We start from the raw sequence: 17,174 nt of genomic DNA, 5'->3' as shown, positions 1-17,174 counted from the left end.
ATCAGCTGCTTGACAAGGTATAGAGTTGCCAATCCCATGATGAGAAATTCCTGGAGATTGAGCCTAGGGTGGGAGGGATTTCAGTGGGGTATAATGCCATAGAGCCCATCCTAGGGTTACCAGGTCACATCTGGCCACTAGCAGGGGATAAGAAATAGGCTTGTTAGATCCGGAGTGGGAAGCTTCTGGAGATTTTGGGATAGTGCCTAGGGAGGCCAGGGACCTTGGTAGCGTCCACCCTCCAAAGCAGAAGTCTTTCCCAAGTGAACTGAGCTGTGTAATCCAGAGGTCAGTTGTAATTCCAGGAGATTTCAAGTCCCCCCTCCCTCCCTAGGGGTTGCAAAACCTAACTAGGTGTGATGTGAGGCGACGAACAATTGGGTGGAACTAGGGCCCTGGAGGCAAAACTTACTTTCAATTATCACTGAACTTGAGTTGGGCCTATTTTGCACACAATAGATAATGCACTTTCAATGCACCTTAGAAGTAGATTTTCCTGTTCCGCATAGGAAAATCCAGCTGCCAAAGCACATTGCAAGTGCATTATCCTATGTGTGCGGAATGGCCCCAGGTGTTCCTTTAATTCACATTCTGTGCCTGCATTCTGCTCCCTTAAAAAAAAATCTGAATTTCTATTTCGAATGGTGGAGCATGAGAAAAAAGAGGACACTGTGGCAGCACTGGGGGCAGGAGGGGAGTTTATGCCCATCGTTGGTCCCTCCTTATTGGTCACGTTTACACTGGGCATGATTGTGAAAATTGTAGAGAGATTCTCCCTGCTGTGTTTACTGTCATGTACCCATCTTTGCTGAACTTTTAGTTCTTTTCCACTATTCAGTACTGCTAGGCATTTAAAGTTATCTTAAAAAAAAAAAAAGAACAGGTTGGGTCTCACAATCTACCAGTTCATCATGAATGCATCCCCCCACCCCCAAAAAATGTGCTGATGATCTTGTTGATTCTGGAGCCAGATGAGAGTGTGAAGGGCTCTAGGCAATGTTTGGAGGAAGGGGGTGAAGGCTCCCTTGTGGTGCCTGTTTAAAGGGGCTGTACCAGCAAGGCACCGGCCAGCACAGAGAGCCTTAATAACACAACCCATTTAAAAGGGGCAGCCCACCCACTTTAGGGGCTCCAGTCAATGAAGAAAGGGCAATGGGAGAGGGAATAAGGTCACAATTCTCCTCCATCAGCAGCTGGTATTGGGACGGTCTCCCATCCAAGGCACAATTTTACATCCTGTTATCAGTCCCTCCTGAGAGCCAGCTTAGTGTAGTGGTTTGGTGTATGGACTTCTAATCTGGCGAGCTGGGTTTGATTCTGCACTCCCCCACATACAGCCAGCTGGGTGACCTTGGGCTCACCACAGCACTGACAGAGCTGCTCTGACCGAGCAGGAATATCAGGGCTCTCTCAGCCTCACTTTCCTCACAGGGTGTCTGTTGTGGCCATCTTGAGACTCCTTCTTGTAGAGAAAAGCGGCATATAAGAACCAGCTCCTCCTCCTTCATATTGTACTAGATTGTCCAGTTTTTTCAAACCAACAAGCTGTCATTCAGGATTATTTGTCAGATTTAAATTTAAGACACAGTTCTAAGTTCCTTATTAAAAATCTATGCTATGTGAATCTCATAAAGCTTGTTAAAGTTACTGATGTACGTGAGTAAACAGTCATTATTTGCTCATTCAGAAGGGACAAATTTAGTTATGTATAGAATAACTCAGTTTTTTTGGTATTTAGTCATGTTACTCTTGAGTTATGTGAATTACCTTGCCAATAAAGGTGTCTTGAGTCCTGGCCAGGGACACTCTCTCTCCCCTCTGAGGGTTGCCATCCTCCAGGTGGCACCTGGAAATCTGCTATTACAGTTGACTGCCAGATGACTGAGATCAGTTCTCCTGGAGAGTAGACTCTATGACACTATAACCTGCCGATGTCCCCAGCCTCCACGGTCAACATCTCCAGGTATTTTCCAATCCACAGTTAGCAACCCTGCTCCATGGCCAGTGTCCACCCATTGCCTGTATGGCCAGATCTGACCCACAGGAAGGTTTTGGCTGGCCCCGCTCTACCCCTGATACCCTTTGCCAGTTACCTCTACCTGGCAAGTCCTGTGCCACATGGCCTCTCAGTCCACATCCCACCCATGCTCAGTCTGGCTCTTCACCAGGGCTCCCCTAACCCTGCCACTGAATGAAGATGTGTCCTGAGAATGGTCAAGAGTGAAGTCAAGGGACACATCCACATATTGTTAGATCTGCCTTTTCCTACATTTTGACTGTGGAGAAGCCCCTGAAGTCTTTTTCAGACTTTGAGGAGCCCTGGAACTTTGCCGGAAGTGATATCAGCTGCCTACACCTCCCTGCCATGCCCAAGGAGGACTAGAATCGAGAGAAAGGATGAAGTTTGAGGCAGGAGTACGTGTCTAGGCTCCGCCCCTCTTTCCCAGGCAGAGTAGCTGTATGAGAATGCCAGTCCCATGTCAATAGAAGTGGTTGGTTCCGTTTTCACAATGTTGGGGCTATCTTGTGGTCATTAAAACAGCATATAAGGGAGTGCTCACAGAACCCTAATTGGGATTCCCTGCGATATTGTGCTGTTATTGGCCTCAAGCCAAGGTTCACAACCCTACTGAGCCTGTGGCCATCTTTTGAAATCTGATACAGGGTGTTGGTCATAAGTACAAAATGGATGCCGAGGGAGGAGCCAGCTATAAAATGATGTCACAAGAAGCAGAACTGTCCACAAAGCATCAGGGAGTGATGACATGCAAAACTGCAATAGTAACTAACCTTTCAGGTAGAAGTTGTGCTTAAAGGGATATCTTGTCAAACCAATATGCTGTTTAGAAGAGGTTTTCTGGCTTGCCTTCATTCACAGTGAAGCACCTTATACTGAGGCGGCAGCTTTGCAAGAGCAACTTTGTAAAAATCTGCATGGCTCATCAGATCTTCAATGCCCAATCACAAGGCCTGCTGGACAAATGCCATATCTGGCCCCACCCACTTTCTACAGATATATCAGGTGATATGACTATATATGGCAGGGGTAGTCAAACTGCGGCCCTCCAGATGTCCATGGACTACAGTTCCCAGGAGCCCCTGCCAGCATTTGCTGGCAGGGGCTCCTGGGAATTGTAGTCCATGGACATCTGGAGGGCCGCAGTTTGACTACCCCTGCCATATATGGTTATGCCAACCTACCCCCCCCCACCCGGCTGAACGGGGAGGGGATGGATATTAGACAAGTTGAATCAGAGGTCGCCATCTTATTTTGCTATTTGCTATTGTGCTGTAAGGGGTGTCTTATGGGGTTGTATTGTATTTTGACTGTTTTTATCTTGTGTAAACAACTGCAAGTCCAATGGGAGAGCAGCGGCATAAAATGAATGAATGAATGAATGAATGAATGAATGAATGAATGAATGAATGAATGAATGAATGAATGGCCAATGATGGGCCTGGATGGGGTGGAAAGCATAAGGGCCCTAGTCACACAAAAAAACCTTGCTGGCTAAGGCTTGTCACACATGATAGTGAATTGAGTCTAGAGAGGTCAGTACTCTCATTTTAACTTAACTGAGTGAGAGGGGTGGGGTGGCGGGGAATGACAGAGTGATGCATGCCTGCCTCAGCCCTGTTTCTGGTCCAGTGGAGCTGGCTGCTGGGCCATTTCTGGCATTGGGGGGGGGGGATCACGGAGCACAATGTCACATCCAGTGGGAGTGTCTGGATATTGTCACTTCTGGTGATGTGATTTTTGGGAGCTTGGCAGGGAGGTGTGACCTACTGGCATCACTTCTGGGGTTTCTCAAAGCTTGAAGAACAGTTTACTCCTCTACTCTCAACCACTGCCCTAACGCCCTCTGATCGCTATTGTAATGTTTAAACATCCCTTCAAAATGAGATACAGACACGCCACAACAATGAACATAAGGAACATTTTATTTTCATGGAAATTTTAACTCATGACAATGACAAATCAATGGGAACCCTGAGCTTGTTTCTCTGCAACGAGATAGTCCCATCTGGGAGTGATGGGAGACAATGACACCCGAAGTGTGTTGTAAAGGGCCGGGGGGGGGGGGCCCACCTCCAATTAGTCGACGGACCACATGTGGTCCGCAGCCCACAGGTTGGGGATTGCTACTTTAGGCTTATCCATATTGAGCCAGGATATGGCCACGTCCTATGATCCTATGGTTCTATATGTAAAATCATAAACTTAATATTCTAAAATTATAAACAAAAAAAATCCATCTCTTTTTCAAATGCATAATCCCCCCTTGAGTCCTCAAATCTATATCTCGGTGCATGTTTTAGAAAATATTTGAGTGGACTAGATATTTATTCTGTTTGCATAGGTATGGGTATTAGCTATACATTTTTTCTATGTTTTCCATAAAAATAAAATTAAAAATACAGCTAATGAATAGTGAATGTTTAGAATAGAGGCCATCTGGCTCCTGGAAGAATCTGGAAGAACTAGGAGTTGATGCTGTAAGATCTGGAGATAATACAGTTCGGGCCTGTAGGACTACGATGTGCAATTTGTAAATAAATATGTTGAGTTCCTTCATTAAGTGGATCTAAGCTGCTCACTACAATAAACAAAACATCATTTCAAGCATCCAGGGCCACTTTGCATGTTGAGGGCAGTCATGCTCCTTGATGATGTCGGAATAGACCATGTCTGGTGTACAAAGAGAAGAAGAGAAGACCCTGAAGGGGGCAGCAAGAAGACTGTTAGATAGGTCAGAGAGTTCAGGAGTCAGGACCTTTCTATCTGGTAAGTGTGCCTTCTTGTCTGTTCCTAGATTGCTACTCTTAGGACAATATCTCCCTTCTTCTCGGAAAGTTCTCCTCTCTCTCTTCTTAGGTAGCCATATAGACAGACACTTGTTCATATCTCCCCTTTGCACTATCAGAGTATAAATATCAGAGTATAAATCAGAGTATAAATATCAGAGTATAAATAAATCCTTTTATCTCCTTTATCCTAAAATACAGTGTGTGCATATCTATGACTTATTTACCCTGCTAACAGATGGAAACGGGCCTAGCACTTACCCACATGGTGGGAGACCTGATGCTCAGGTGGTTAGACTTGGTGCAAATTCCAGCACAAACCAGAAGAGTTGCTGTGGCACTGCAGTGACCTTCTAACACAGTGGTCCCCAACCTTTTTCGGGCTGGGGACCGGGGGGGGGAAGGAGGAGAGGGAGGCCTGGGGACCGGGAGGGGAGAGAGGGGCCCGGGCGCCGGCACACCGGCAGACACAAACACGCAGGTGCGGAGCTGCCACGCCTGCACGTTTGCGTCTGCTGGTGAGCCGGTGCCGGCGCCTCCCCCGTGCAGCGTGGCGTTCACTGGCAGGCACAAATACGCGGAGCTGCCGTGCCTGCGCGCTTGTGCTCAGACCTTCCCCCTCCCGCAGCGCGGCTAGGCTTGGGTTATTCATTTGCCGAAGCGGCCGATCGCTCCCAGCGCAGCGAGCACTGCAGGGGGAGGGAGGCGCGCCTGCTGGCGCATTGGTGCCAGCACCTCCCTCCTCCCCCCGTTGGCCCAGTTCCGAGGGCCCGGGGTTTGGGGAAGACTGCTCTAACACATGGCCTGAAACTCCATAAAAACCATGGAATTTGGGGGCAAGTGCTAAACCACTGCCGTAGGGGTGAGTGCTAAACCCTTGCCCTGATGCACTACCACTTCTGGGTCACAACGGAAGTCTTGCCAGAATCTGCATCACTGCATAGAAGTTATGATCCCAACCCCCTTCCCCAGTAAGTTCCCACACCTCCTCCCATTTACCACCGTTGCCAGGCCATACCTAGTTGGAAAAAGTATCACAAGAATGAGCTATCAGCCAGCACGCAGTGATGCAAGAACCCTCTCTTCAGAGCTTTGTGGCTCGTGCTGCTCTACATAGCCCCAGATCTGCCATGTGGATTAGCAAAGATGCTTCAAAGGGCTTCCGGATGTCAGATTGATTGAACCGGCACACTTGGAAAAGTCCTCTTCTTGAAATGCGTGCAGAGAAAATTTCATTTCACACAAGGTTGTTCGGTTCTATTGTTCTCTTTGGGTGTCGATTATAAGGGGGAAAAAACCAGCCAGAAATGCAAGTCTTTCTTGTGCTCAGGTTCTGATCCTGTGCGCTCATTCATATTTTTCGTTTCCGGGACTCACTTCCCGAATGAGGGTCTTTGATCCTGTGTTGCCGGGCTCAGAAGGCTCGGCAGCTTTTGCCCGAACGTTCTCCGCATCTTCCACAATATCTTTCAGGAAGTTCTTCAGCATGTAGAAAGTGGTGACAAAGGAACTAGCTCCTCCAACCAGAGAGCCCAATACTGGCACAAGATTAAAGACCAGTTCTATCACCATCAGGGTCCCACATACCAGCGACTTGGCCATGAGACCAGCTACAAATTCTGGAGTGATCTCGTTGGACATTGGAGATTTCTTGACGGCGGATTTCAGCACTTGGTAATCTTTGCCGACCTGCTTTGCAGTTCTTCGGAGGGAATCTTCATTCAACCCAAAGGCCTTGTAGAACCTAAGCAGCGCTCCTACCAAGAGGCTAAGATCGCAGGCCAAAGAAAGCCCTGGGACAGGAACGACCCCAGCAGCACAAGATGCAAGGGCTATTTTCCAGATATGGGCCTCCATAGCAGCCTCCTTCTTTTCCAGGATTTCTCTTGAGAAAATAGGCATAGCCAGAATAAGCGCCTGCCTCTTGAGTCCATCTAGTTCCATTTCCAAGGTCTCCTGCAAGACAGGGAAATCGTACATATTCACGTGCCTCCTGGAGATGAGGAAAACCCTTGGCGAAGGCTCTCCTGCCATTCTCAGATTCTCACAGCAATAGTTCTTTATCTTCTCAAGGGTCTTGTTCTCATTGAAGTTGGGTCTCCTTTTCTCGGAATCCATACAGAGATCCATCTTGGAACGCACATAATAATAGTTCTTCTGCATTTTCTTAATCCCCTGGGCCAGGAGGACGTCGTTCTCAGTGAAACGTTCTGAGCTGACAATCATGAAGAAATCATATTGGCTAAAATTGACCTTCTTTAGGTAATTCTGCGGTGTAAATTCAGGCGTCCCGATACCTGGTAGATCCCATATGGTTACGTTCGGAAATAAGGGATGAGGATAGCCGTGGATATCCATAGTTGTTTGAATTACTCCAACCCCAGCTGCACCTTCTTCATAATCGGTCATGCCCCTCAGGGCGTTGACAAGGGATGATTTACCAGCACCTGATGCCCCTGTGATGGCTATGTCAAGTCTGGCATTTTCTAATGCATCCAATTCTTGGTGAACTTCCTCAACCACCTCTTCAAGACTTTTTTGCGCCATTGCATCCTTCAGCTTGGCAAAGGGAAACCCTGAGAAGTAACCAGCAATTCCACTCATCACGGATGCTGCTTTAAACCTAGAAAGGAAGACAGTTATTTATTCAGCGCGTTCCTCCCCCACTTTCGTAACTTCTACCTAGCGATAGGCTTTAGTGGATCTGATGTACAATCCATGAATTTCCTCCGTGAGAAATAGTCCTCCATTCATTTGAAAACCAACATAGGTTTTGATCTTGGGAGATACTGGAGAAAGGAAATAATTTGTCAGAAAGCTATCATTTGTGCAAAATATACCCTGGCAGCTACAAAGTACTCGAAAGGGCATGCCGTGCACTGCACAGCACACAGTGTTCATGTATGTATGAATGTGTGTGGTTTTACACTGCAGATCCAAGATCTATATTGTGACTGTGTTATATGTTCAGACAGTTCCATGTATTACCCCTGCAATGTTGTATGTGAACCGCTCTGAGCCTTAGGGGAGGGCAGTATAGAAATCTGATGGATGGTGGGTGGATGGGTGGATGGATGGGTGGAGCAGAATCTGGATCTTGATGAATGTCCAAGTGCTGACCTTTTCAAAGGGACCAGGAAGGAAGGACTATCCCTGATAAACATAGAACATTCAGAACTTATGTATGACAGCATTGGACAAAGCTTCAATATTCTGCTTTTTCCATAGACTGAGAAACCAGACACGGATGCCAAGTCTGCACATGGATCAGAATAACTAAGTGTCGGACTGGGAAGTCTTGGGTTGAAATTCCCACTCTGTTGCCATCCAGCCTCCATTTGTGATTTGGCTTTCTCTTCCTTCCATTTTGATGCAGGATGAGTTTCTTTCTGCAAGTCTCAACAGGCTAAATGGACAAATCCACTGTCACACTAAAAGACAGCGAACTAGCAGAAGAAGTTGGGGCATCAACCTACTTATTGAAGGGAGCAGCCAAGCTAGCCCTACCTTTGGACAATCAGGCCATAATCAAGATCTTTCAGTGATTCCACTATATGCATCTTACTCTGTTTTATTTGGGGTTTTATTGTGCGTTTTCTTATGATGTTACCCACCATGCGCCTCTAGGTCCCCAAGACAAACACACTGGCTTTGTTGTTGTTAGGTGCGAAGTCGTGTCCGACCCATCGCGACCCCATGGACAATGATCCTCCAGGCATTCCTGTCCTCTACCATTCCCCGGAGACCATTTAAGTTTGCAAACACACTAGCTAGCTCGCATCTAATTTCCCCAACACAAACACTCCATGACGCCAACTCAAACAGTGTATCATCTAAAGCAGGGATAGTCAACCTGTGGTCCTCCAGATGTCCATGGACTACAGTTCCCATGAGCCCCTGCCAGCATGCTGGCAGGGGCTCACGGGAACTGTAGTCCATGGACATCTGGAGGACCACAGGTTGACTACCCCTGATTTAAAGGCCAGTCTCTTCCTGTGCGGGTCAAGTCAAAACAACACTAAGTCAAATGGACAGGGCAACACATCTTTTCTATTGCTTTATTTCAACACTTCAAAAAGGGGCCCCACGGGATAGAAATGGCAATGGCTCTTCAGACAGCCAGCCTCATTCTCGCAGATCCTAATTTCCATCAGGAGGGATCTTGCTAGAGAACAACATGTCTAATCCTCGCCCATCTCCCAGCTGTAGGGGGAGATGGGATTAGATCAGGGGTCGTCAAACTGCGGCCCTCCAGATGTCCACGGACTACAATTCCCACAAGCCCCTGCCAGCATTCGCTAGCAGGGGCTTGTGGGAATTGTAGTCCGTGGACATCTGGAGGGCCACAGTTTGACTACCCCTGCATTAGATGGTCTCCTTTTGCTTTCTGTCACACTGTGTGCCTGTACTGGCCCTCTGATTTTATGTAACTCCGGAATGATTTCTCAAGTAAAATCCTTTCTCTCTTTCAACTGGCTGGTCCCAGCATGGTTCCTGGCCCTCTGCAATCGGTGAAGCCACAGAGATTTGAAGGGGGATCCCGTAAACCTTCCTTTACATGGGCTATAAACTGAATGAATTAATTAATGTTATAAAAGAAGCAGACACACGGAGACACAATCTGCAAAGCATCACTGAAGAATGCACCAAAGGCCATACCGAAAAGGGGGAAAGAGAGGCTAACTAGATTGGGTTTTCAATCAAACAGGTCCCCAGTCTATGGCAATCTGAGGGTTTTCAAGGAAACACTCATCCAGAACTAGCTGCCGTTGCCTGCCTCTGCATAGCAACCCTGGATTTCCTTGGTGATCTCCCAGGGCCACTCCTCCCTAGATTCTAACCAGATACTAACCAGGGCCACTCCTGCCTAGATTCTGAAATACGATAAAATGTAACTAGACTGGGCCCTCCAGGTCAGGGCTCTCAAACCCACTGAGCCAAGAGCCCCACTGAGCCAACACATCAGCCAAGAAAATATTGTTGAACCTTAGCTAGATCCAACATACCTCTTGGGTTCCTCCTCCTCTGACATTGAGGCACATCTCTTGAGTTCTTCAATTTCATTCTCCAAGGTCTTTCGCAGGAGGGGGAAATCAAACTTATCCCAGTACCAACTAGAGACGAGGTAAACCTTGGGGGAAGAATTGCCGTCCGCCATCAAATTATCATAGCAATATTTCCTGATTTTTTGAAGGGTGGCTTCCTCATTGAAGTCTGGCTTGTTTCTTTCATTCTCAAGGCTGGTGTCCATTTTGGAGCGCACGTAGCAGAGGCGTTTCCCCATTTTCTGAATCACTCGGGACAACTGGAAGTCTTGTGTGGTGAAGCGCTCAGAGAACACAAGGATGAAGAAATCATGCTGGCCGTAATTTATCCTTTCTAGGTATTCCTCAACTTTAAAATTAGATGTCCCGATTCCTGGCAGGTCCCATAATGCGACATTTGGATACACAGGGTGTGGATAACTCTGTGGATCATCTGTGACCTGGGTCACATCAATTGGGGCTGCACCCTCATCGAAATCTGACAGGCGCCGCAAAGCGTTGATGAGGGACGATTTACCGGCGCCCTGCACCCCTGCGATGGCAATGTTCACCAATTTACTCAATCCGCGATTAACTTCAATTGTCAAGTCTTCAAAATCTTCTGTCTCAGTCTTCATCTCTTTGAATGCAGGACTTGACACTAGTGTTGAACTTTGACCTTCCATGGCTGCTTTTCAGTTGACCTAAAAAATAAACACAAGCATTGGGATTGTTTACTTTGGTTAGATGCCATTCACGACAGGACTTCCTGTTGATACCCTGGGTTTGGGTGTTTCTTGGGAGATGATTTTCTTTAGGACGTTCCTCTGTGGCAGGCTTTCTCAGCCAGGATTTCCTGAAGGCCCTGGAAGTGTTTCCCAAATGCGTGGAAATTAATTAATGTTAATATATTTTAAAAAATGGTTAAGCATTTATTGGGGGATATGACCATGTACGGTCATGTTGACCTTCCCACCCTCCTAAAATGGCCACTGATGGGCCTGGAGGGGTTGGAAAGGGGAGGGGCCCCGGGTAGGTGAGCTTCCCAACTACATTCTGCACAATCGTGCTACTACTGGGGTTTCTCGAAGCTTGAAGAATACCTCAGTAAAAAAGTTGAGAAGGGCTGCTCTATGGGTAGGCAAATAGCCCAGGGTCCTCTAGGGTGGTAGTAGTCAACCTGTGGTCCTTCAGATGCCAGCAGGGGCTCATGGGAATTGTAGTCCATGAACATCTGGAGAACCACAGGTTGACTACCCCTGCTCTAGGGAACACAGCAACTTGATAAGGAGCACTTTCAAAAGGCTCCAGTCCTTTCATTTTACTCTTATCGTTGACAATTTAAAATTCAGTTCTACCAGAAGTCTGCTCTTTGGAAACACAGGATTTATTTATTTCATCATTCCTATTTGGACATGGGGCCTTTCCCATAATCATAGAGTTGGAAGGGACCCCATGGGTCACCTAGTCCAACCCCCTGCACTATGCAGGACACGCACAACCCTATCGCTCATCCACTGTCACCTGCCACCCCCTGGAACCTTCACAGAATCAGCCTCTCCGTCAGATGGCTATCCAGACTCTGTTTAAAAATTTCCAAGATGGAGAACCCACCACCTCCTGAGGAAGGTCCTGAGGACCTTAGATCTGGCTTTCTCAGTCAGAATTTTGTGAAACCCTGGGGTTTCCTGACGGCCCCCATGAAGTCCTTTTAGCTTCTAGGGAGAGATCAAGCTCGATTTGACCTAGAGCTCTTGGTCTTTTTGGTGGTCCATGGTTCCCTCTTTTCCTGCTGCTTCACCCCAACATGGCCACGCACCTGAATCTACCTCCACTGGGAAAGACTGTAAAACAAGGAAAAATCAAAGGCAGCGAAGAAAGAGGAAGACTCAAGCTGAGATGGATTGATTCGGTTAAGGAAGTCACAGTCACAAGTCTCGTGCAAGGCTGCTATTAATAGCTCATAGGATCCCCCATAATTTCTGCAGGGGCTGCAAGACAGAGCCTCTTCCTCCAGACATTTGGTTGAGGCCAGGGCAAGGGAAATCGTGGGGTGTCCCCCTCCCCACTTAGGGAGACAACCAGACACCTACATGCCTTCACCATCTCCGTCGAGGCATGGGGTTTGGGCAGGAGGGGGTTTGTTTGGGTGGGTATAGTTCTTGGGGGATTACCGTTGCTGCCATGCTGGGTGATTGAACAGAGTCCAGGGGCACCTTTAAGAGCAGCAAAGTTTTATTCAAGGCACAAGCTTTCATGTGCTGGGTAACCGTAATTTTGTAAGAAATGTTTTATTGTGTTTTATTGTTCAAGTGGGTAGCCGTGTTGGTCTGAAGCAGCCCAACAAAAATTCAGTCCAATAGCACCTTTGAAGACCAGCCAAGATTTGGAAGAAGAAGAGTTGGTTCATATATGCCGCCTTTCTCTACCCGAAGGAGGCTCAAAGCGGCTTACAGTCGCCTTCCCTTTCCTCTCCCCACAACAGACACCCTGTGGGGTGGGTGAGGCTGAGAGAGCCCTGATATTCCTACTCGGTCAGAACAGCTTTATGAGTACCCTGGCGAGCCCAAGGTCACCCAGCTGGCTGCATGTGGGGGGTTGCAGAATCGAACCTGGCATGCCGGATTAGAAGTCCACACTCCTAACCACTACACCAAACTGGCTCTCCAAGGCGTGAGCTTTCGAGCGTAGGCATTCTTCCTCAGACTAAATGGAACAAGGTTCATGAGAGCACAGATATAAGCCCCATCTGCCTCCACCCAAGCATAGAAGCTTCTCTTCAAGCCATGCTGGCAAGTTCTCTTGTCCTGAGACCAGAGAGTTAGATTCGAAAGGACATTACATATTACAAACACCACATTACAGTCACATTGTCCCAAATAACGTTTTTATTTTAAGAAGAGGGGATTGTAAGGAATGTGGATGTAAGCGTTGGATTTCGAATCTCTCTAGTCTCAGGACAGGATAACTTGCTGGCAGCGCTTGTCACTTGCCTGCTTGGGTGGAGACGGATGGGACCAACAACTCATCTCTTTTAATTATTTCTTTTCACAAGTGTCGGCCATTAATGACTAACATGGACAGTTTTGTTTCTCCCATGTTTTTGTGAACTACAACTGAACTCAAAAGGACTGATTAGCTGTTTTAGTAAAGAATTGTCATATGGCTTAATTTGGATGTTATGACACAGTTTATTAATTTGCCGCAATTTACGTTTGCCTTCTATCTGTATGCTTATGATCCTTGTTCCATTTAGTCTGAGGAAGAGTGCCTGCACTAGAAAGCTCGCACCTTGAATAAATCTTTGTTGGTCGCTTCCACTTGGCCCTCAGCCCCCCCCCCCCATTACGACCGCCACTAATCTGCCTAACCCACTGGGTCCCAGTAAGAGTTGAGCTAAGGCTCCTTTGCAGTTCTATCATATTATCATTGCTGTTATCATGTTGGGATTATAGTTGCTGTACTGTTATTGTTGTTGTTACATGTGTTACCTCATGTTATCTGTATCTTTTTCCTGTTGCCTGTAAACCGCCCTGAGCTTTCGGGGGAGGGTGGTATATAAATATGAATATGAATATGAATCAAATACGAATACAAATATAAATATAGGTGCTTTTGAATTCAATTTGTGTTGTGTTTTATTGTTTTAGTATTGTAAGGCTCTATGCGGACCTTCCCTAGGCCTTGATCCTGAAATTGCAGCTGGTGCTAAATGCACCAGCGTTTGCTGACAGGGGCTCATGGGAATTGTAGTCCATGGGCATCTGGAGGACCACAGGTTGACTACCCCTGCTCATGGGGACATCTTGGAGGGCCCATATCCAGCCTGTCCTGAGGCAGCTGTATTGGTTGCCAGTTGCCACACGGATCCAGTTCAAAGTTCTGTTTTTGACCTTCAAGGCCCTCCGCAGTCTGGTTCCCACATATCTGAGGGACTGCTTTTCGCTCTATGCCCCCCGCAGGGCTTTACGCTCTGCGGTTACTAATTTATTGGTCTTTCCCAACCCCAGGGAAGCATGCCTGGCCACAACCAGGGCCAGGGCCTTCTAGGTCCTGGTCCCTGGTGGAATGAGCAGCTGGAAGAGCTGCAGGCACTGTAGTAGCTTTCACCATTCTGCAGGGCTTGCAAAATGGAGCTCTTCTGGCACGTCTATGGTTGAGACCGGTGTGGCAAGGAAGATTAGATGCCCCCCCCCAGTGTCAAGAACGCAAGCACCCGCTATGTGATCTGCGTTCCCTCCTCCCACTCCTGTACTAGATTGGGGGGGGGGCAGGGTTAGTGGGTTGTAGACTGCCATGTTTTTTTAAATGTCTTAGGAGTCCGTTTTGTATATGGTTGAACGTCTGCAATGGTTTTAATGGCGCTTTTAACACAGACAAACTGTAACCCGCCACAAGGCAGTTATGAGAGTGGTGGTAAGTAAGTAAGTAAGTAAGTTGATAGGTAGGTAGGTAGGTAGGTAGGTAGGTAGGTAGGTAGATGATAGATAGATAGATAGATAGATAGATAGATAGATAGATAGATAGATAGATAGATAGATAGATAGATAGATAGATAGATAGATAGATAGATAGATGGCGAATAAATCAAATTAATACATAATAAAGTCAGAGGTGACTCAACTACATACACACACACACACACACAATTCTTCTTGAGTGTCCCAAAGGCACAAAGAACTTTGATTTTCAAAAGGGAAACCTTTTAATCCAGTGGGCATGGCCTTATACCGCTAAGAAATGCTCTTAACAATATACTATTTTGTAAAAAAGATGGCTACCTCACACGGGGGGAGGGGGGGCTCTTAAGCATGGCCCCCCTGGCTCCTGAAAACAGCACCCCTGTTGGCAGATAGATCTTTATATGTCGCTATCAGGTTTTCAGACCCTGCAAAGCGCACTCTGCCCCACTCCCCTTCCCGTTTTTCCTAAATATCGGACTTCTTTAAAAGGTGGCGGCTGGTTTCCAAAGGCTGCCTCGCCGTACTGGGATGCTCTTTCTCAAGAAGACGCCAACACTTCCGCTCCGGGTCTCTCCCCACCGAGGCGACAACGTCCTGCCCGTCCAAAGGAGCCCGGGGCTTGCCGCTTGCCCCGAACCGGGCAGGCGATGGCCGCGGGGCAGAGTCCTTGCGGTCTACCAAAAGCGCCACCGGACCTCGGCTGCAGGCTCAGCGGGAAGGCAGGGCGGGCGGAGGAGGAGAGCAAGCGGAATCCGCTTACCAGCAAAACGTGCCCGGAGGATCTCGGGGAGGACAGGACTGCAGCGGGCGGGCGGTGGGTTTGGGGTGGCGGGGAAGATCTCCTCTCTCCTCTCTCTCTCTCTCTCTCTCCACTTGTCCGAAGCCCCTCTGTTTTCTCTGCGCTCTGGGGAGCCGTGAAAACCAGAGCGAGCAAGCGAAGAGCGAAACCGAAAGCGACTTGGTCAGTTTCAGCTTCGGTCCTCCAGAGGGAGGAGGGAGAGCGAGGCGCAGCCATCGGAGCGCCCGGCCAAAGCCCAGGGATCGCTTTCGCTATGGAAGCTCTCCGGGGGTCCCTGAGCTTCTCTCGCACGCGGGGCCGAGCCTCCCTCGCAGGGTGGTTGTTGAGGATAAACCGGAGGGAAATGCGTCAGCTCCTTTGGGGACTCTTTGCAGGAGAAAGGCGAGAGAAATCTTTGAAAAGCGATGGTAATAACCGTTCCGTTGACAACAAAGAGGCTGGCTCAAGAGCCGGCTTGGGGTAGTGGTCAAGGACAGCGGCTTCTGAGCCGGTTTGATTTCTTTTCTCATCCACGTGCAGCCCACTGGGTAAACTTGGGCCAGTCACAGTCCTGTTAGAGCTATTCTGCTGGAGCTCTCTCGGCCACCCCTACCTCGCAGGGTGTGTATTGTGGGGAGAGGAAGGGAAGGCCATTGTAAGTTGCCTTGCAACTCTTTTGGGCTGTAAAAAAAGGGGTGTAAAAACCAATTCTTCTTAATTTGTTTTTTGGGGGATGAGGGATAGCCCAAAGAGGAAATGTGACATCCACTGAACTTAGGCAGATTGTGAGTGGGTGGGCAGGAACGAATGTGCCAGTGTTTGTCTCTTAAGTCTCTTCCTTATATACCCAAGGAATTGCTACTGGATCTGTAAAGTATTGCGGGGAATGTCAGTCAAAAAACATTTCCAATGGTCTAGGGCTACTATCCAGGTATAAATACAAAATCTTAACAGGCCCCACAGCAACGTTCTTAAAGGGACACTAGACTGACATTCCCCACAATACTTTACAGAGCCGGTGGTCGATTTATATATATAAAAATTGCTTGATAAGAGTATAAGGTAAGGTGTGATACTACAAACTGGTTATGGAGGTATGCGGGAGTAATTCTTTACTGCATTGTTAAAACTTAAATTTAATTTTATTAATTTATACATTTTGTATTTAGGAATCAACCACTGAAGAAAGATTGTGAAAACGGAGTATATCTAGAAACCATTTTGGTTGGTCCTTAAAAAATTATTGACATATAAAATTTATTGTACCAATTGCCTTGGAAAGGTTCTGTTTTTCCCCACCTGGAAGATGGCATCATTTTCTATACACAGGAATGGGCAGAGGTGCATATGAAATAGAATTGCCAGACCTGGGTAGGGGCATTCTTGGAGATTTGGGGGGAGAGAAGCCTGGAGAGAGACCTCCTTATAGTATAGAGTTCACCTTTCCCAATAGCCATTTGCTGCAGGAGAATTGTCCTCTGAAGCTTGAAGTCCCTTTGTAAAGCTGGGAGATCTCCAGCCACCAGCTGGAGGTTGGCAACCCTAATGAATAAATCGGAATCAATGCTGCTGGGCCCCTACTCTAGCGAGGAGTGATGCCCTCCCTCCTGCAGTGTTGGAAGGGCATTTCAAGAATATCCCAGGAACTGGGAGGCTTTGTCTCTGGGCAGGGCAAGTTGGGATCATTAGAACATATTGTTTTTAGATGTTCTTTTTAGATGGAACTTCGTTCTAAGTTAATAACCTCCCCCCACACACACTTCTTAAGGAAATCCATGACATTGATAACCAGGGGGAAACTAGGGTGGAGTCTGCACGGAGCTTTTATTCCAATCCCAGGTTGATTCAGTCCCTGCCACCTCCACTGAATGTGATTTCCATTTTGATTTTGTCCGATCTAAATTTTCCCTCATCAACAAGCATGATTGATCCGGAGTGACCCTATCTTTATCCTGCAATATTTAGGAGTGGAAATAACCATCAATATTTGAAGAATCGGGTTGAGAAAGCATGTGGATCTCCAGCTGCTTCGCATTTTGCTGCTGAGGTCTGTGGTAGAGAAGCCCTGATTGGCCAGGGCTGACTCCGTGGTAGAGAAGCACC

The 17,174-nt window shown here is 47.5% G+C and overlaps 1 protein-coding gene and 1 long non-coding RNA gene across 2 annotated transcripts; one reads left to right on the top strand and one right to left on the bottom strand.

Moving 5' to 3' along the window:
• Positions 1–3,924: 3,924 nt before the first annotated feature.
• Positions 3,925–15,256, bottom strand: LOC143837031 (interferon-inducible GTPase 5-like). The gene is made up of 3 exons (XM_077336444.1): positions 15,054–15,256; positions 9,813–10,534; positions 3,925–7,429 (listed from the first exon to the last, which is right to left on the bottom strand). Exons 2-3 carry the CDS (start codon positions 10,514–10,516, stop codon positions 6,154–6,156), a joined length of 1,980 nt encoding a protein of 659 aa, XP_077192559.1. The 5' UTR covers positions 10,517–10,534; positions 15,054–15,256; the 3' UTR covers positions 3,925–6,153.
• LOC143837032 (uncharacterized) lies at positions 15,224–16,341 on the top strand. The gene is made up of 2 exons (XR_013230890.1): positions 15,224–15,499; positions 16,241–16,341. It is a non-coding gene; the product is annotated as an uncharacterized LOC143837032 (long non-coding RNA).
• Positions 16,342–17,174: the final 833 nt, after the last annotated feature.

This window comes from Paroedura picta, chromosome 5, assembly GCF_049243985.1.
Source record: "Paroedura picta isolate Pp20150507F chromosome 5, Ppicta_v3.0, whole genome shotgun sequence".
NCBI lineage: Eukaryota > Metazoa > Chordata > Lepidosauria > Squamata > Gekkonidae > Paroedura > Paroedura picta.
The sequence above is the reverse complement of the archived record's forward strand: the minus strand, read 5'-3'. Positions and strand labels throughout refer to the sequence as shown.